This window comes from Cervus canadensis, chromosome 24 (assembly GCF_019320065.1).
Source record: "Cervus canadensis isolate Bull #8, Minnesota chromosome 24, ASM1932006v1, whole genome shotgun sequence".
NCBI lineage: Eukaryota > Metazoa > Chordata > Mammalia > Artiodactyla > Cervidae > Cervus > Cervus canadensis.
In genome coordinates this window covers 38,841,686-38,863,017 of record NC_057409.1, presented here as the reverse complement: position 1 = coordinate 38,863,017, position 21,332 = coordinate 38,841,686, and the positions used below count along the sequence as shown (strand labels likewise).

Below are 21,332 nucleotides of genomic sequence, written 5' to 3'. Positions count from 1 at the left end.
AAAGACCCTGATGCTGGGAAAGATTGAAGGCGGGAGGAGAAGGGGACGACAGAGGATAAGACAGTTGAACAGCATCACTGACTCAATGGACATGAGTTTGAGCAAACTCTGGGAGTTGGTGCGGGACAGGTAGGCCTGGTGTGCTGCATTCCATGGGGTCACAAAGAGTCAGACACGACTGAGTAACGGAACTGAACCTAGAATATTCAATTATGTAAACGATCTCCTTTCCTTATGGCAAAAAGATTAGACTTACCAGCTTCCCCTCTTATTATCTCAGCACACTGTATGTTGTCCCCCACTTGAAATGTTCAATTTGATATGCTTTGATATGTCAGGCTCATTCTTACAGAAAAATAAGCCTTGTTCTAGGTAATACAGCAATGTTATCCTATCCTTCCTTGAACAAACTGATTTCTAAGCCAATGACTTTGGGTATGAGATGGTTGAATGACTTCACAAATCATGGATCTACTAAATGACCAAGGACCAGGAGATAGGGCCATGGACTCTGGGGCCAGTGTTTTTTTTCCCACTGGAGCCTGTAGTTTTTTCGTCAGAAGGCTTTGAGTTGTCCGGTTGCCTTGTTGCCCAGCTCACCTGCGTACTTGAAAGATGTGAGCGCAGATGTTTACAACTGTCACAATCATTTTCCTGACCCCTGAAGCATCTACTGTTCTTTTCCCTTCAGTTTTATTAGAGTGAGGCCACAATCACTGTTTCCCTTCCCAGCTCACTGCAACACTCCTCACACCCGTGTTCCTGCCTTCAGAGACATGCCTGTGCCCCACGCAGCAAGTTCAGTCACTATAGTCATGATCTTCAATGGGAAAATAGAAAATTCTCTCATCAGATTCATCTGAGGAGGGATAGAAGTGATTCGCCATTGTAATTGTTTCTGTAAACCCAAAGTGTGAAAAGAAATCTTGAGAGCCCTGTGTCCTGGGTAGGTGATGAGTGAGGACTTCATTGCTGCTCCCAGTTAATGACAGCACTTTTTCAGAGATTCGCTCTGTGAGGGGTCCCAGGATTCTAACATCAACTAGGTTCTCTGCCTTCGTGCTAACGTGGATGTTCTTTCCTGGAAGTGTATGGAAGAAAAATTTTAGTGAGTATTGTTTTCTGTTCTGAGAATCTTTCCCAGGCTCTCCAGTTCCTCCTCTTCAGTGTTTGAGGCTGCTTATGTTTGCACCTACCTTCTTGTACTATTCCTGGTCACATACATGGTTCTATCTCTGGTGAGCCATCTCGTCCCCACTTTGTCACTGATCTTCCCCTATAAATTGACTCTCCGACCCCTTACCTCAATTATTTCTTCTCACTCACCTCTGTTCTTCTTCCCTCCTCCACCAACTGCTTCAAGTTATCATTTCCAATATCGTGTCCAATGGCTGTATTTAATGCCATCCCATAACAATCTTTCCCCTTCTCTCGCCAAATAAACTGCTTTCAATAAGTTGCTCCTAACCCCCAAAACAAATAACATCCCACAATCCACTTCATTCTAAAATATTGCTTTTCATAACTTCCAACCATTTGCTCTCTTCCTCTCCTTGAAGAAATAAACTGCCTTCAGTGTTCCTTCTTATTTGGGCTCTGAGCTACCTCACTGAAATCATAAAATACACACACACACGCGGGTATACACATACACACCGAACAGCCTCCCAAAACGAAGAAACATGACCTAATACAATCTTTCGCCTTCCTTTTCTCTCTCTGAGAAAGAAAACTCTCATGAGGCATATAAGGGCCCATTTTAGTCTCTTTGAGGATTTTTTTTTCCCTCTCCAATGAAATAAGCTAAGGAGAAATACAGTAAGGCATTCCAAGGCCAAACACATTCTACTGTTTATTACACATATTACATTCTTAAATAAAAATGCGTCACATAACATTTTTTGCATAGATATCTTACAATATACCAATTTAAAAAAGAATTATGAAACAGACCAGTAACAAAAATAAATTTTTTCTTCATTAATAATTTTGTAACATTAACATACCACCATCATATAATACAAATAATAGTTTTAAATCTTAAGACTTTTGTACAGCAAAAAAACTTGACAAAGTAATATATTTATATATATATATATAAAAAGCTTAAAAAAAATAAAATGTCAAAAAAAGGCATAACCGAGGGCTATAAGACTGGGTACTTCTGTGATATATTATAAATACCAGAGAAGGCCTGAGAGCATGTGACCGAGGGAGGTGGGGGAGGGGTGGGGGCTGGGAGTAGGTCTCTCCAAACACACTTGTTAGACACATCTGGCAAAAAGAAAATGTATAGTGCAAAAACAAAGTTCTTCAAGCAACTGTTAAGAGGATACGAGAGATTTGAAAGAAAAGCGGTGGTGGCTAGGAAGCCATGTGGTGGGAGGAGGGAGGGGGTGCAAGAGAGAAGGAGTTTGGGGAGATTTATGGAAAGGAAGGGGGAGGCTTCAAAAACATTAAACATTTATTTTTGCCTCTGTGTTATCAAGGAGATCTTGGCCATAACAGGTGTATTTTTCCTCCCTGGAATGAAGCAGAAGTGAAAGATAAAGAAATTCAACTAAGTCTGGGTTCAGATCGAAAATGCATGCTGAGAAAAACAAAAATAAAAAGCTTGAGGACCAGCCAATGAGCCCCAAAGCCTTTCAGGACCGAGATCTGCAGAAATCATTCTGCCTGGAGTCCAAAGGCCTAGGGTTAAAATGTCCCCTCTCCCCACCCTCAGCCCCTCCCCTCTATGTGGAACTCCCAGTGTGTTTTCAATATACTGGCAATTATAAGCATCCATCCCCCCAAAAGATATTAGGCACTGGTGGCTACTCCTCGTAAATGTCAGTAGCCTAACTGTTTTCCTTCTGCGAAGGTACATTAGGTACATGTGCACACGTGTCTAGCTGTGTGCACACATACCACCCTCATTATTCTGATGTGGGGTCCTTTTTAATGGCAGTAGACAGAAGCTGGAGTCAAAGCAGTTTACGATTCCAAAGCTCACAGTTGAAAAAAAACTTGTATAAACAGTCCCCAACAAAGAACGCATCAACGTCCCCTCGTGACTGCTGAGAGGGAGCCCTGTTTGAAAAAGAGTATCTCGTTTGGGATATTTGTGAAGTGACGGCCTGGGATTTCTCTCTCCATTTTTGATACCTGTTTCCCGAGCACTTATACGTAAATGCAAAACACCTGAAGAATACAGTACTACCTTGGAAGGGTGCACGTAAGAAAGTTAAATTGCAGCTTTATTTTTCCCTTTACCGGGATCCATTAGGAACCAACAGAGGAGATTTAAGCGAGTGTTAAAAGCAAGAGAAAACCCTGAAGCCTCAGGCAGTTAGTCATGGGATCTCACATTTACAAGGAGTTTTTGCTTCCTTTGACACATTTTCGTTGTTCCATCTCAAGTATTCCCAAAGATCCTCACTGAGGAAAGTAGACCATCAAAGAGGCATTGATGTACACTCAGAACAGCCCCTCCAGTTTTCAATGAATATCACCATGTTTACCGAAACACAACCCAGAGCTGGAATGCAAATTCTCTCCTCCTGCCTCCACCCCCCACTTGGCAGTGGCCACTTCCGGAAGATGCCAGGGAAAGCGTCCCCAGGTAGATGTCAACCAGGTTCTACTTAATGAATTTTCACTTTGGCAAAGATCTGGGTGCAAAACTGTGGCCAGAAATGCTGGACCTCCTAAGAATTTTTTTTTTTACAAAAAAGAAACAATGAACCTGGTTTTTGTAGTTACATATGTTGCATCTCAGCCTTTCCCAACCTTCTTCCTTCTCCTAAAACCAACTCATGCAAAAGAGAAGCAATTTTTCACTCTGCACTGTGTTTTATATTTTATGAAGTGACTTCCATACAGGAAACCATTATGAACCAGTAACATTAATCACTAAGTTCTGTTGTTCTTGCCATTTGAGTTCACGTCTTTTGACTTTGCCATAGAGTTCAGGAGTTGGGGCTACAGGCAGATGTCCTGAATGCACTGGGTGAGCAGCCCTGCAAGTCCCATTTATTTCCCCTTTGATGCAAATAGACATGGCTAATCTGGAAGCTTATCCCAAACTGAAGTCCTTAAAAAAAAAAAAAATCTTCTCTGGCTTCTAGATTCAAAGAAGATTTTTTTTAAAACACAGGAATCAGTTCTACTAATCATGCGTGAGGTTGGCTGTCTTTTTTACCCTGTTATCGTCAGGCAATCAAAGATGTAAAGAGGGCACAAGAGGTGCAGATGGGGTGGACAGGGGATACTTGAAGGGCTTTGCAAGGGAGAGCACAGAGAGGAGAAGGGAATGGTCAGCATGAAGTTCATTTTGGGGGGGTCTCCGATATATTTATAAAACGCAGCTTTGTCATAGAATCCAAACATCTCTTTTTCTGGACATAATACTCATCACCACCAGGCATTAAGCTGGGCCAATGAACCATCAGTGGGGCAGGGCCAGTAACAAGGAGCAGTATTATAATTTCAGGTTTCCACATCTTTGACTTACAGTCATGTGGTAGGAGAAAGAAGCACAAATTGAAATAAAGAAAACTGTCAATGGCTTCGAAACACTCTTTTTCTATACATTACACTCTGAACCCTGGATAAAGCGTGTTTCGGAGGACAACTACAAGAAACACCATGACAGGTTTTTCCTTTCAAATTGGAGATCTCCTGGAATGCTGGGAGTTAACAATTTAAACAAGAAAATGGTTTAATGTGTTTCAACTGTCCACTAAATCACTGCTTTGAATAACCTGTCCTCTTGGAAGCAAACTAGCTTCAGGTTATTTCTCAGAAAGCCTGTTCACTCCAGCAGGCTCCTTCCAACCATCTCTGCCATTTCAGAGAGGATGGATACTTGATAACATGCCCAAGTGACTGGGGCTACCACTCTCCCCACCCCACAACAGACAGGACTGGTTATCGTTCAGAGGTGTCAATTGAGCTACAGAAGAACAGTTTCAAAGCCATACGCTTAGCACCCACCAAATTCTCAGGCCAATTCTCGGTCAACAAATGCCTGGAGCCAGCAAGCCCCACCATCGAGGTTCAGTGCACCCTGCTTGGAGAAAGGTCAGGAGCAGATTACAAAGGAATTCACTGATATAAAAGAGAGGAATTGCCCAATATTTCAGACACTGATGAAGACCCAAGGGCCTTTGTTCTGTCACATTCAAATGAGATCTTTTCAAGACCACAGGTGACAACGGGGAGCGAACAAGCAATGATTACTCTTTTGCATTTTTTTAAACTTTCTTTTTAATAGAGCCTTGCATTGGTCAGTTCAAAAATTAAATTAAGTATTATAAACCCTTAATAATAGCATTTCGAGAGGCAAGAGCAGCTCCAGCGGGGGAGAGAACATTTGTAAATCGTGGCAGCTATGGCTAATGCCATCACTGGGACTGTGCGTGCAGTCATGCTGGAGGCTGCTCTAGAAAGGGAAATCAATGAACCAACAAAATCTGGGGTGTCTAAAGTTTCATCTAGTGCACTGACTGGAGGCGCTACAGTTTAATACAGCTGAGGTTCAAGGTCCCTCACACATCCTTCATCCAGAAAGGATGAGCCACACATTCAATTATAATCCCATGGTCCGCCCTGATGGACTGGCTACAAACGCACTCGAATGCAGTCGAGAACTACGAGATTGTCAGCAAGCAGTGCTCCAGAAATGTTTCTAAGTCATGTCTAGTTTTAAATCTTTGGAATAAAACTGATTTTTTTAAATACCCTCTGACTAACATATACATAATTGCCTCTGGCAAATGGGCAGATTTTGTGTGTGTGTTTAGGGTGGTTTTTTCTTTCTTTTTTTTTTTTTTTTTGTTTTTGGTCTAAATTGAAAAAAAGGAAAAAAGAGAAAGAGAACTTGAAGGGCCAGACCTCAGAATGCCCCAAGTGTCCAATTGGCAGCTACAGCATTTGTGATAAGGAGGCTCCTCTGCCCTCAGACGAGTAGTTTCAACATTTCAGTGAAATCAAAGTTTGCAGAAAGCTGAGAAACCAAATGCCAAGGATCTTGAAGTTTGCTGTCATAAATGAATCTGTGTTTCTTATATTTCCTTTCAAAGACTTCAGTTTTGCATCCCAAATAGGTATGGGGTAGCATTTTAACAGTCAATGAGTCAAACAGTCAAAGGAGGGCAGGAGAGGAGCCAGCTGGTATGAAGGAGCAGCAACCATGGGCGGACCAAATGCCATTTTTGTTTTTTTAGACGTGTCTTGAAGGGATGGTCCCAGAATATACAAAATATACAATCTGCCCTAATAACCACCCCGCTTGCTTGCATAGGCCATTTAATGGTCCTAAAGGCAGTCTTTGGAGTTGAGGCCAGTGCCAGCTAGCTAAGAACGCGGGTAGATGATGGAGACCGATATTGGATGTGTGTGGGGGATGGAAAGTGAGGCATGGAACCCCCTCGGAGTCAGCTTGCAGAGTAAAAGTGAGGCCTCTGTTGATCCCAGGTGCTCTAGGGCACACGTCATGGTGGGCCTAGCCAAAAAAATTTAAAAATCAGAAATATGTCTCTCCTTTTAGATAGACCATGAGAGAAATATCTCAACCCTTTCCTTAAATGTCCACCCTTTATTCCCACAACAGCATTTTGAATTGTGTGTTTTAACAAGTGGGGTGACATGACTCAGTGGGTATGAGACAGGAAGAGAGAGTGATGGTTTTTGAAGCCACTAGACTTGGGAGGCATCCTCCGTTCTCCCCATTCCTGGAAAGAGGGATATTTTTGGCTTTTTTGTCAGGTCATAACCCAGAGTTACGTTCAATATGCAGCTGCCCTTTGAGACTAGCGACATCTATGCTGAAACTGGTTGTTAGGGGAGCAGTGACACACAGCATGGGGTTGATCACTATGAGCTGAGGTCAGGATGCCTCAAGGGGGATGAAAAGAGTGTGATGTCCCATCTGATTGGCTGCTTCGAGAGCTGGACATCCAGGTGACGAGAGAGAGAGTCCTGGAGAGGTTTAGTCCATGGAGAAAAGATAAAACATTTAAGCTTCCAAATAAGCTTTTCAAGTTTTCGTTAGCAAAAAACAGAGAGATTAAAAAGAAAAAATCTAGCACTGGCAATAAGGTGAGGCTCAAGGGATACACTGTGATTGATCATCAAGGACTTTATTCTCTTGGCCACTTTGCAGTCATGCTAGAAGTTTCCAGAATCCCTAGTGCATATGGTGTGCAAGAGTCAAAAAGTAAGAAAAGAACACTCTTCCCTGGAGACCTGGAGAGTGAAGTCTAGAGAAATGCAGGCCAGAAAGGTGTAAGGTGTTATTCCGGAGTCTGCCGCCGCTAAGGCCGTTGGTATCGACTGGAAAGATCTCAATAGTACTAAGAACCAAAACTGATCAACAGTTCTGTGAGGAAGTCGGACGCACGGAATAGTAGGACTTTTCACACACAAAGGACAAATAAACCGAGAGTTAATTTTGGCTACCAAACTGCAATTTGGTTTGCTAGGTCATTTTCCCCCAACTATTGAAAAAGAAACATTAGTGCTACACATATGCAACTTTAAGACGTTGTATTCTCCTATCAAGTTGCACTGAGAAGCAAGTTAAATAAGCCCCTCTTACTGCCGTCCACCTGTAGAGACGTCACATCCATTTTCTTTGATTTCCATTGGCAACAGCGGGAAATAATTCCAATAGTGCTGAAGTAAGCAGCCAGACTGCCTTGCTGAGTTCACCTGGTTTCTTTCTTCTTCTTCTTCTACCATCTGGCTAGGGCAAGGCATAAAGATAGACGTATATATTTTAAATATAGCTGAGTGCATGACTGTGTGTGTGTGTCTATGTGTGAGTGCGTGTGTGTGTGTGTCTGTGTGTGTGTGTGGTCTGTGTACACAGAGGTTTAATAAGTGAGAACTTTCTTCTGCGAGGCAACGGATCCCCGCCTGAAGTCCAGCCCCCGCCTCATGGCATTTCCTTCAGACAACGGCCGGCCGACGCCATGGCAACTCTGGCCTTCAGGTTTTTTAGATATGTCTCTTCATATGGAGGGCAAGATGGTCAGACCTGGAAAAACACCTAGGGAAGATAAGAAAAACAAGGATATTAGAGAGATCTGCATCAAGAACTCAACTTCCATCACCCCTCAGCAAATGATCAGCCCTAAAAGAGAGAGAGGCAGTGCGTGTATATTGAGAAACAAGGTTTATCGGGCAGGTGAGCTCAGCAGTCAAACTGCTTGGGTTCACCTCCTCCAACAGCTGTGTGACTGAGCACCTTAACCTCTCAGGGTCTTAAGTCTTAGTCACTCAGTTCTGTCCGACTCTTCGCGACCCCACAGACTGTAGCCCATCAGGCTCCTCTGTCCATGGAAGAACACTGGAGTAGGTAGCCATTCCCTTCTCCAGGGGATCTTCCTGATGCAGGGATCCAACCCAGATCTCCTGCATTGCAGGCAGATTACCATCTGAGCCATCGGGGAAGCCTGGTGTCTTAATTCCTCCTCAATAAAATGGGGAAAACGAGAGCACTTACTTCACAGATGGGTAGTGAGGATTAAGTAAGATGATCTATGTAAACTGCTTAGAAAATTGCCCGGCACATGGTAAAATCTTGATTAATATTAACTATTATTATTGCGATTGTCATTATTAAAGAAGAAACAAATGTAAAAGTGTTTTGGAAACAATATGTGTCATGCTCATACACTACAAAGAACGATTAGCCTGTACTATCAAATGATGACACTTTTAGCGCTTCAACACCCAGATTTCAGTCTTAAGTTTTACAATGGAGGCCCAGAAATGCTGCCTGTGATATCTGCAGGTCTGTATAGGCACTCCACATTCAAAGGGAGGAAAAGCTCATGTTTATTGATAATGGTGTCATATGCGGGCATGTGCGTGGTGTTTCTCCAGTACCACCCTAGACTCAATGGACATAAGTTTACGCAAACTCCGGGAGAGAGTGAAGGACTGGGAAGCCTGGCATGCTGCAGTCTATGGGGTCGCAAAGAGCCAAACACAACTTAGAGACTGAACAGAAACAACAAAACATCCTCAGCAACCTTCCATGGTAAATCTTCACACTCTTTTTGTGGGCATGCATGTGGTAGGGCCCCTGAGGCTGGGGTCACACAGCCAGTGTGTGGCAGTCATGGGGTGAGAACCCAGACAGATGTGTAAACCCACTCTTTGTACAGTTTCTGGTACCCAAGGTCGACCACTGAATCCCTTGGGCGGCCTCAGAGTTAAAGCAGTGGCTGTTTTCACTCCTTCCCCTTTCTTTTAATACCACCCACTTGATTTTGCCCTGGGTAGTAACTCTCCCACATTCTCAGTTGTATGTGGCTAACCCGCCTCCTAAGGCTGAAGTGATGGCCACGGTGATCTGCTGAGGGACAGTCAAGTGATCCACAAAGGTCAACGAGAGCAAGTTCTGGGACATTTGCTAAAACTATTGGAAGAGAGACGTGCTCTTTGGGGCATAGACACTGAGATAGGAGCTGCAGGTGTCCATGTAGCCATGGGGGAAAGAGCCTATTTGAGAATGAAGTCAACAGAGAAAAACGGGTGAAGGGGTAGGAAGGAAAAGAGTTTCTAGTCCTGAGGACGACATCTAAGCACCTGGACTCAGCCAAGCGTGAAGACAAATCGAATTCTGTTCTTCTTAGTTATAGGAGCTAATAAAAACCCCTGAAAGCTAACTCAAGACTTAGTCAGGGTTCTCTACTTATAACTAATAGAGTGGCCATTTCCGCATCTCTGAGGCCTACATACAGTCTCAGGTTCCTGGGCTGGAATCCCAGGGAGGTCAGTGCATCGGACAGCAGTCATTCTGAGCTCTGGGTGTGAGTTCTCCCTCAGATCCAGCCCTAGAAACTGGTCTCCGTCCTACCTGGGAGAAAGTTCCGAGGTCCCCTGAGACACTGCCTGAGACATCCTTCCAGTTCAAAACTCTAGTTGGTGTATTAGCAAGCTGTCCTGCTCAGGTCAGCAAGGGTTCCTGTTCAGGGCAGAATTTCCCTGTATTTGTTCATTCTTAAAACAAAGAAAGAGAAAACTCCTGGCCCTATCTGCTGACCCCAACACTCTCCACACATGTTTGTGTTCATTTCTCAGACACACATGCTGGATAGAATCTCAAGAAAATGAAGTGAAACAGAACAAAGTAAAATGAAAAAAAAATTATCAAAATGAGTAGAAAGTGATCTAATCCAGTAACATATTGAATAACAGTAATTCTAACCATAAGTGCTTATTTCGGGCTCTGATTTGGTATAAGCAAGATACTTGAATAATCCCTTAGCATAGCATCTAAAGGGGATTTGATTTACTATAAAACAGTGATAAATTTTCTTTAAAAGCAAGTACTTGATGTCACCGGTGTAAGAAAAAGTAGTACAGCCTGCAGGGAATTTAGTATTTGACTGTCCTGGGCCGAGGGCACACTTAGTTCTATCCACTGCCTCTTCTCTTCCTTTCCCTTCCTCCTTCCCCTCCCCCTTTCTTCCTTCTCTTCTTCCTTCATCTCAACAGCATTGAGAAAGAAGATCTAAGTCGGGAAGTTGTTTTTGTAGGTATTTCCTTTCTAAAGTTAACATTCTTACAAGAACTCTATAAAGAAGGTACCATTCTTAGCCCCATTACCAGATGAGATATTCATCAAAAAGAAGCAAAGCCAAAATCTGAAGCCCAACAGCCTTGACTCCAGAGCCCATGCTTTCAGCCATACCCAGTTCTCAGGCTGAGCAGAAGGTCAAGCTGAACGGTCCGTTTAAAGAATTGGTAGTAGGCAGAATTGATGGATGGTCTTCCCCAAACACCTGCACCTCATCCCCAGAACTTGTGAATATGTTAGGTTCAAAGGCAAAGGGGAATTAAGGTTGTGGGTGGAATTAACTTGCTGGTCAGCTGACTTTCAAATAGGAAGCTTCCTCTGGATTATCTGGGTAGACTCAATGTCACTGCAAGGGTCTTTAAAAATGGAAAAGGGAATTAAAAGAGAAAACCAGAGAGATGGAAGCGTGAAAAGGACTCGATAGCTCTGATGATGAAGAAATGAGGTCAGGAGCCAAGGAACATGGACAAAGCTGAAAGCTGGAAAAGACAAGGAATTGGGAGCCTCAGGAAGGGAATGGAGAGCAACCCACATCTTGATTTTACCCCCAGGGAGATCTGTGTTTGACTTCTAACCCAAGGAACCGTAATATGATAAATCTGTAAAGGTAAATAAGGGTGATACTAAACTTGTGACAACTGGAAACATTGTCTAGAAAATGAATCCAGAAGTTAATCTGGTCAAGCCTGAGCAGCAAGGCCCTGCGAGAAAGCCACAGAGCATGTACCAAGAACCCTGTGTCCAAAAGAGGCGTGTGGGGATTCGAGATGGTAAGGAGCAAAGCAGAAGTCTTTGCTACTAGTACAAAACCTTTCTCTTTTCTTTTCCACACCCTGAGAACATACGGGACCAGCAGTATTTTTTTTAATTAATTAATTAATTTTTGGCTGTGCTGGGCCTTTGTTGCAGCACGTGGGCTTTCTCTAGTTGCAGCAGATGGGAGCTACTCTCCAGTTGAGGTATGCAGGTTTCTTACTGTGGTAGCTTCTCTTTTTGCAGAGACGAGCATTAGGTCTCATGGGGCTCAGGAGCTGCTTCACGGCATGTGGAAATCTTTCCAGACCAGGGGTTGAACCCATGTCTCCTGCATTGGCAGGTGGATTCTTAACCATTGGATCACCAGGGAAGTCACATGGGACAACAGCATTCTTGACATAGGACTTCATTTGAAATAACCACTCAGTATGTATGTGTTCCACACTTCCATTCTCCTTTAACCAACTGCTTAACCTGTGCTGGGTACCTAGCAATCTGTACAAGCATTTATCTTTACTCTTTAAATTCTTTCAGAAAAAAAAAAGTGGAAAACCAACCAATTCTTTAAAATGGTATAAAATATGGTTGCACCCCTCCTGAATCAAACTAGCATCATTATTTGTTAAAATTCTAGAAAGTGCATGGATTTAGAATGAGACTGGGTCCCTCACCGTTGAGGTCTTATTTAAATCCAATATACCAGTAGGATACTTAGTCATGATTAATTTATATTTATTAAATTATACTTACTGAGTTCCACATAGGAACAGTAAAGTAAAAAGTAATAGATAAACTCTGCATCTAGAAATGCAGAATCGAGTAATTCTAAGGGTAATATACCCCCAGAGGGTATTTAGGACTGTACAGCAGTCAGATGACCTTAAATAAGAAAGTTCTTAGTGACTCAAATTTGTTTACTGCAGAGAACTAGTCAAACCCTTATTGTCATTTCTCTTGCTGATGAAAAAGGCCCCCTAAAGTCACATGGGCATTAGGCCAACAGCAATGCACCAGGCACCAAAGGGCTAGATACAGGCTGATGTTTCTCACCACCTATAAGTGGGCTGACCAAGAGATCAAAGATCAAAACGCCTCCTCTAAACTTCCTAGGGTCTTGGAGGTACTACGCTGGGAGCAGGCTCCTTGGGTTATAGCTGCATGTGGCTACTTGGGGAAATAGCCCTGCTTACTACCATCAGCAGCCTCTTGCTCTGTGGGCTGAGAAACAACAATCATCCCTTTAAGCAGCTGATCACTGAGTGGGCTGTACTGCGTAGTTTGATGTAAGATAGCATAAACACCTCACTGCTTCCTCCCCAGACCTGAAGTCACAAAATTGAATGTCTTTAAGGTCAGGCAGATAAAGTAAATGGGTGCAATGGGTCAAGAGTAAGAAACACACAGCATTTTTAGACCATCTGATTCTACCTCTGAATATAAAGAAATGTTGCTCTTCATTAAGAGGAGATATCTGGACATGCTACGTGGCAACTGATGTTCTGCCTTCATATGGGGGAGACCGTGGTGAGGGAGGGGGAACAGAGAGAAATAAGTAATCACAGGACCATTACCAAAGGCAGTGATGACCAGTCAGCTCCAGAAAATCATGGCCACCTGGGAATGTGAGTCCACTGTTACCTGATCTTCCAATTTTTCAAAGCCAGGAACAGAGATTTTTGTGACTTTAAGCAATTTGAAATGTTAGCAAAACAAACAAGAACTCATGTATTTTTTAATTTACCCTATAGGCAAAATAAAAGTGTAAGTTAGATTTAGTACCTGCTTTAAGGTCAAGAAACCCCAATCTTACTTAGTTCAGCCTCTAAGTAGCATAGTCTGAGGGCTTCCCAGGCGGCACTAGTGGTAAAGAACCCACTTTTCAATGCAGGAGACCTCTAAGAGATACAGGTTTGATCCCTGGTTCAGGAAGATCCCTGGAGGAGGAAATGGCAATCTGCTCCAGTAATCTTGTCTGGAAAATCCCATGGACAGAGGAGCCTGGTGGGCTATACAGTCCGTGGGATTGCAAAGGGTCGGACACGACTGAAGTGACTTAGCAAGCATGCCCATAGGGTAGCCTGATTATTCAATTATATGAGGCAAGAGATAGATTTCTCAGGCTCCTACATATTGAGGCACCAACAGGATCCAGTGCTCTGCTAAGGGCTATAAACGTACTCTTTTTTTGAAGGTAAAAGTCTTCTAGGGAATGCCAAGTCCGCGGTCACGCCAGGCTTTTCTTCCATCACTTTGGGACCACTCCAGCTCCCCACGCCACCTCCCAGACCTGCTCTATTTTTAGCACAGTTCCTGAAGCTGAAGTACAAGGTGCTGCCTGTCAGGAGCCACTAACGAGGCTCCACCCCCTGGCTTCTGACACTGGTGAAAGGCACCGACTCTCCTGCTGCAGAAGTTTGAGCTACTTGCCAGCTGCCCCAAATACCATGTCACAGTTGGTACCATCTGCTCAGCAAACTTCTAGCTCTAGAAGCCAGAGTGTATTTTGATGAGGAAAATCAAGCAAAAGACTAACTGAACTACCCATCCCTGACATCTCCTACACTGAAATACCCGGTCAGTTTGAAATTATTTCTCCATATACATCAGTCAGGTTTAATCCTAAGAAGTCAAGTGCTGGACAGACACATTGTTGTTCGGTCGCTCAGTTGTGTCTGACTCTCTGTGCCTCCATGGACTGCAACATGCCAGGTTTCCCTGTCCTTCACTATCTCCTGCAGCTTGCTCAAGTTCATGTCCATTGAGTTGGTGATGCTATCCAACCATCTCATTCTCTGTCATCCCCTTCTCCAGTATGGACAGTTGCATACTGCTTAATAACTCAGTTGACTTAAGAGGAATACTGAGTCTGGCAGTTTCCCTGTAAGAATTCTTCGCCTGTTTCCAAGGCTTATGGCTATCCATATTTCAAAGCAATATCCATATTTCAAAGCAATAGCCTCACCATCTTTCAGGGAAGGACAACTCATGTGTACCTATTACCACCACACTCTGATAACTCACAAAGGATAGATATATCTTCATCCCCACTGATATAATGCCCTTCCTCAAAGGACTGTGGTCAAAGAGTCACCACCTATATAGCTTCTTTAATTAGTAACCAGGGTTAGATATAGGCATCAAGAGAAAGTTTCAAATAAGGAGAAACATCACTGAAATATAATCTATAGGAGAATAGCAGCTGATTTCTATAAATTCAGGGGGACTCTGAGGTGAATGGGACAGAAATGACAAACAGGTTGTATTTGGGGGTAACAGAAGAGAGGTCTAAGGGACAGACAGACAATAGCTTCATGGAGTGTACTTCCTCAGCCTTGGGGTGGGAGGTTATCTTTGGGCTCCAGAAGGCATGGGGGCTTTATTTAGTTCTTCAAGAATGAAGATAAGAGGAAAATAGGCTCTTCAGGAAAAAGGAAAAAAAAAAAAAGGGAGGAACAACGTGAATGCTTCTTTCTAAGCATCTTAAAGGAGCACCAAGGCAACTGGCCACCCATGAAACGTGGCCACTCCTGTCCTGCTCTGCACCAGAGGAAGGTCTGGTGAGGGGGCTGGGGGAGGCAGGATGCAAAAGCGATCGCATTTCCTCCACCAGAGAGCCAGGCCTCTGCGGACATCCTGCACACCCCTCCTGCCACCCTGCAAGCGAGGGGCTGAGCCGGGGAACCCTGAGGCTTTCAGGGCTTTTATCGTATTAGAAGCATTTTTCTCATCATAACTGAGACCTTTAATATTGCATTAAAAAGATGGTTAATTTTCTTAAGCTTCCTTTTAAACACAGAAATAGGATTAGAAGGATAACACGCTCAGATGCAAGCCCATTATTTGATTACGTCTAAACCTAATCCTGCCTTCACCTTGGCCTGCAGAGTCTCCATTTTGGGGTTTATTGGTTGATAATGCCAGGGCTGTCAGATACTATTACTTGTGTAGTGTCTGTTGCTATGTGCTCTTTCTTCCACTCTCAAATGCTGAAAGTTTGAAATTGAATTATAGGATGAGTTCTCAAAGCCTCACCATCTTGACCTTTGTACCTACTTTCAAAGAAGAAAGGATGGCTCTGGCCCCCCAAAAGAATGGGAACTCTCTTCAGTAAATTCACTTCTAACAATGCTTCAAAGGAAAGTCTTATAACTAATTTCCCCTCCTTCATGCAGGCTTTCTACTTCTCACATTGAGAAAAATCGATTGATATTAATAAAAAGATCAGAAACTACCGGTGACCATTCTCTAGCCTATTAATTTTCTTATTATACTAAAATGATCTGTCACATCATCCCCTTGAGGGCAGGAGTTAGGTCTCACTGATATCTAGAGATCATCACAGTGCTGGTGTTCATGAAATACTCATGTAACTGACCCGAGAGTCCGTATCATCTCTTGACTGTATGCAAGGAGGCACCCTTATCTCACTGGTTTTCTCCATGGAGAAGTAAGAGGCACCCCCAGGCCCGAGTCTCTTCGAGAGAGGCTTGTGAGGAAGCCAGGAGCACACGACCACCCCACCGTCCCACCCACTTCACCATCTCCCCTTCCCCTCCCGCCAGCTGCTGAGTTTCTTTACCTGTCGCAGTGGTTGCATTTAAAGGGCTTTGCACCTGTGTGTTTCCTGTAGTGCCTTGTAAGCTCATCGCTTCGTGCAAAACGCCACTCACACCCTTCCCATGAGCACTTATAAGGCTTCTCACCTGCAAGGAGAGATGGAATGACCATGGTCAGTGACAGGAACAAAATGATCTGGGTCTGTTACCTACTCTTCAGTCTTGGAAAAGGGCTATAAAATCATTCCTGAAAGGCTAAATTTCCTAACATAGTGTGTCAGATTTTTTTTTTTAAAGCCTCTTAGTGCTTTTGTTGTTGTTATTTTTTTTTAACCTTCAAAAGTGGTTTCACAAGATCTTCAAATCTAGAGCTGTCATTTCAGTTCCCAGAGTCAAAGCATTTCCTTTGACTGGAGAGGGATCAATTTTTATTTATTTTCTATCCTCTGGAGCACTCTGACCCCCCACACTCCAAGCAGAAAGGAAATGTGCTGTTTTCATCAGAACCACAAATGCTTCTAATTCTATTTTTCTCCAGAACCTAGAGTAATTTACCATTTCAGCCTTTTTAGGCTTCTCCCCTCTCTTCCCTTCTACCACAAAGTGTAGCCAGGCAGCTGACTGACAAGGCAAAGAGCTCAGGGCTCCCAGAACCTCAGTTCCTTCCAGTAAATGTGAGTGGATGGACAGTGATGAGGAAAGGCTACAATTTGAGCGTAAAACAAAAACAAAAAAATCACTTAACGATTCCTGGTATTTATGTAAAATATAGTCACAAAAGTCCCATTTAAGAAGATCATCACTTAACGACTCCAGCGCATTCATATTTGAGACCGATACACACTATTACAAAATATTTTTAAAGTCAATTTGTAGAGCAAGGTTTCAGCCACGTTGAAGCTGCTTAGAAGCATGAAATCCAGCTCTGTGCTCAAGTGACCTTTTTGCTCAGTAAATACAGATGGAGGAATATGGGAGAGAAAGTACATGACTTTTCCTAAGACCTTTTTTTTTTTTAACCCATCAACGTCTGTCGCCAAACATGACAAATATTTACCCTTCCAACTGTATGGTGGGCTGGTTCTAATAAGAAGAAAAATGATCTTGGAAATCATGAGTTACCGAACCCTGTCACTGACAAGCCGGTTAGCATAGAGGTCAACAGTTCTCTGAAGCCAACTTTCCTAGGCTCAACTTTTGGTTCAGCCCTTAACTATCTATCCTTGGGCAAGATGATAAACCTCTCTGTGCCTCTGTCTTCTTTTACAGATAATAGTAGTATGTACCTCAAAGGGAGAGGATAAATTAATGTGCCCATGCACTATATATTTATCAGAACAATGCCTGGCATAGATATGATTAACCTAACTGGTAAATGGTATAAACTGCCAAACCCAAAATCTCCAGATACACAAGTGCCAAAGTTGTACGGCAGCCCCACTATTTCTCCATTTTTAATAGCTCAACCTTCACTAGGCAGCAGTTAGGAGACCTTGCCCAGATACTATACTTGACCCACTTTCTTCTTTCCACCTTTCTCCTTCCCTTTAAATCTAACTACAAAGTGTTCACAATTCTTTATTTGTATCACCTAGAATGGAACCAAACAGGATTGAAAATTTTATTTCATTAAATCGGTGCCCTAGTGAGCTGCTGCTCTGTAAGACCCATGGAGAAGAGGAATGAGAATTACAGGTATCTCTTTTCAACTGAACCAAGAGGACATGAAGGAGGGCCAGAGGCACAGGAGGAAACCCATTCAGTTTTGGAAACCAGAAAAAAAAAAAAAAAATCACTAAGCGGTGTTAAAAGTTCACCTTCTGGATCCTTACAGCCACAATTTTAGAGAGAGAAGGTGAAGCGTGATGGGGTCAGGTCAGCTTCGGAGTTAGCACAGCTGGGATCTTATTCTGTTCGTTACAGACGCCAGGCCTCAGGGTCCCCGTCTGTCAAATGGGGGTGAGATTCCTGTGTCTATGGTGAGGCTGATGTAAGGCGTTGTGTATCAGGCATTTCTGGAGCCTGGCGCAAGGCAAATGGTTAGTTAATCTGAATGCCCATCCCTCCCCATTCGCCTGTATTCTCAGAGGCGGCTGAAGAGACAGGTCTAAGTGGTGGTCAATACAAACTTCCAGGACTCAGGCTCCAGCTGCTGAGCCTGGAATCACTCTGGGCAACCTAAATATTGAAAAATGGGAGAGTCTTTTTAAGTCTGAAGTGTTACCTCAGTATACTGATGGAGAATGGACCAGAAAGACCATGTCCTTTAGATCTGCTCTGAATGAGTGGGATCTTAAAGGGGAACTAAGAGACCCCAGTTGGAGAGAGGAGTACCAGAGAGGCCTGGTGGCATCATTTACCTAATGCTATTGATCACCCGCGAGCCTCTGTGACTGCTGGGCAATCTGGCAAACACAACAACAAGAAAAGGAGACTGAAGCACCAAAGACTTCAGAATTCCAAGTGCCCCTTACTCCCAAAGGCCTTCACGTACAAGTAACATTGGAGGGTCCTGGAACCTTGGGGACCTAACACACCTCAAAAGCAACAACGAGGCCTCTGGAGATGCCACGACATTCTGCAGCAACAAGCAGAGACATCCAGTCCCCAAAATCAATCCCACAATCGAACAGGCCCGTCCATCATAGGCAACCACACTCTGAAGGACACAGGAAGGACAGGGACAAAATGGAGATTAAAGTGGATGTCTTTGGGTTTGTTTTTTTTTTTTTAATTTCTAAGTGTTTGCTTTTTCCCTTGCTGAATTTTTTAAAACTAGTTTCGTTCTGTTTTATGCTGACAAATAATGTCAAGGATTTAGTTATTTCCCAGAAAATAATGTGGATGCTCTGTTAATTCCTGGCACAAACCAAGCGCCCTCTCCCCAGTAGCTATTTTACAGCATCCTTCCAGTGGCTGTGTCCCTGTTGCAGCTGCAAAGACAGAAATTACACGCAGTTGGACTTGGCTCTGAATTGTGTCACCTAACACTGTCTCCTGCTTCAGCAGGTGCTACACAGAACAACACTGAGGACAAGCCCCTCTGCCCTGCCAGTTTAGCCAAGTTATGCTATAGTGATTCGTCAAGCTATTTTTTCCAATGTCTGATTAATTAACCCACAAGTTGCCATTTCTGCAGATGGTCATAAAAAATTTAAAATAACCAGGAAAGAACTCAACCAAATGAAGGAGTATTGCCTGAAACAGGGGGAGTTCAGAAATCAGAGGGACAGGAAAAATAGAATGGGGAATACAATTTCACATTTAAAGCTTACTAATGCTGCAGGGCATGAATTCATGCTTTCCCACAAAATGGCCTCTGAAATGCAATGTGGTCCAAAGCAGAATGGCCTTTTATTCAGTTTTTTACAGAGTAACTCTCCCTACATCATGATCATCACATTTGGTTGATCAAAAAATACTGTCACCACTGCCTTCTGAACATGCACCTCCAATACATGTAGATTAATCCACAAATTATATAAATGTACTAATGTCCTAACACAGTCAGTTCAGTTCAGTCACTCAGTTGTGTCCGACTCTTTGCGACCCCATGAACTGCAGCACGCCAGGCTTCCCTGTCCATCACCAACTCACGTTATAAAAATACACGCAATATAGAAATGTAAAAGAATTAGGGTCATTTAAATATAAACAGGGGCTTCCCTGGTGGCACAGCAGTAAAGAATCTGCCTGTAATGAAGGAGACGCAGGTTCGATCCCTGGATTGGGAAGATTCCCTGGAGAAGGAAATGGCAACCTACTCTAGAAACACCTGGAGAATTCGTGGATGGAGGAACATGGTAGGTTACAGTCCATGGGGTCACAAGGAGCTGGACACGACTGAGCACCTAACCCCCTTGCCCCACACACAAATATAAACAGAAGTTATCAAATTTTCTTCCTGCATTCAAAATGACAGTGTTGCACAACTGTGAGGCCACGGCCCTACAGGGTAAATGAGAAGATCTTAGCTCCACGCTCACTGGTGTCTGTACTTCCAGCCTTGGTCCCTACAGTCTATTCTCCCTGCAGCAGCCAGAAGAACCCTTTGAAAATATAAACTGGAGCATGCATGTCCCTTACAGGAGACTTTTAATCTTTCTATTTCCATATAATTATTTTCTTTAACACCCTCTGGGATTTTACTTTATGCATTGAAAAACATTTATTCTGCAGAGGGTTCCACAGGCTTCACCAGACTGCTAAGGAAGTTCATGACCCAAAAAAGGTTAAGAAGAAATTAAAATGTAAATGTTCCAGTGGTTTCCTACTGCTCTTGGGATAGAAGTCAAAAGCTTGTAAGGTCCTGTTGTATAGAATGCCCATGATCCGCCCTGGCCAACTCGATTACTCAGGCCTACCTGCTGCTCCCACCTCGGGGCTTTGGCACTTGCTCCCTGCTCTGCCCGGAATGCTCCTGCCCCCTCACTGCCGTCAGGTCAATGCTCAACTGTCTCCACTTCAGAGAGATCTACCCTGGGGCATTCTCTGTTGAGCAGCAGCAGATTCTGTCTTCTGCTGGGACCACTCAGTTGCAACAGACTTTATTTTGGAGGGCTCCAAAATCACTGCACATGGTGACTGCAGCCATGAAATTAAAAGACGCTTGCTCCTTGGAAGAAAAGTTATGACCAACCTAGACAGCATATTAAAAAGCAGAGACATTACTCTGCCAACAAAGGTCTGTCGAGTCAAAGCTATGGTTTTTCCAGTGGTCATGCATGGATGTGAGAGTTGGACTGTAAAGAAAACTGAGTGCTGAAGAATTGATGCTTTTGAATTGTGGTGTGGGAGAAGACTCTTGAGAGTCCCTTGGACAGCAAGGAGATCCAACCAGTCCATCCTAAAGGAAATCAGTCCTGAATATTCACTGGAAGGACTGATGCTGAAGGTGAAACTCCAATACTTTGGCCACCTGATGCAAAGAACTGACTCATCTGAAAAGACCCTGATGCTGGGAAGGATTGAAGGCGGGAGGAGAAGGGGATGACAGAGGTTGGATGGCATCACCGACTCAATGGACATGAGTTTGAGTAAACTCCAGGAGTTGGCGATAGACAGGGAGGCTTCGTGTGCTGTGGTCCCTGGGGCTGCAAAGAGTTGGACACGACTGAGCGACTGGACTGAACTGAATCGCTTTGAAATGAGATTGCATATTGTTTGTGTGCAGTACTGTCTGCTTCCCCTAGGAGAGTATAAGCTTCACGCAGGCATCTCTTTGGTTCGTTGTGATACCAACCGTACCAAAGCGGGGCCTGGCTCAACCCGGCAGAACACACTGCATGAATGAAGCATCCTTTCAGATTTGCAACGAAGACCCAAGACCACACAGAGGAGCAGGACAGTCGAAGCGATCTCAGTCTCTATGATCTGACCTGACTTAAGAGCAGAAAATGATTGCTGGCTTGTTTAAACCCAGCCATACCTCTGTGTCAGGGACC

At 43.6% G+C, this 21,332-nt stretch overlaps 1 protein-coding gene across 4 annotated transcripts in view; it reads right to left on the bottom strand.

Annotated features, from left to right (window-relative positions):
* Nucleotides 1-1,819: 1,819 nt before the first annotated feature.
* KLF7 (Kruppel like factor 7) overlaps nucleotides 1,820-21,332 on the bottom strand; it is a 100,670-nt gene continuing 81,157 nt past the window's right edge. For all 4 annotated transcript variants that reach the window (XM_043446173.1, XM_043446175.1, XM_043446172.1 and 1 more), the window contains 2 exons: nucleotides 15,912-16,035; nucleotides 1,820-8,035 (listed from right to left, as the gene is read on the bottom strand). In XM_043446173.1, coding sequence (XP_043302108.1) covers nucleotides 7,984-8,035; nucleotides 15,912-16,035 — 176 coding nt within the window. In that variant the 3' untranslated portion in view covers nucleotides 1,820-7,983. The remainder of the gene's footprint in view (nucleotides 8,036-15,911; nucleotides 16,036-21,332) is intronic.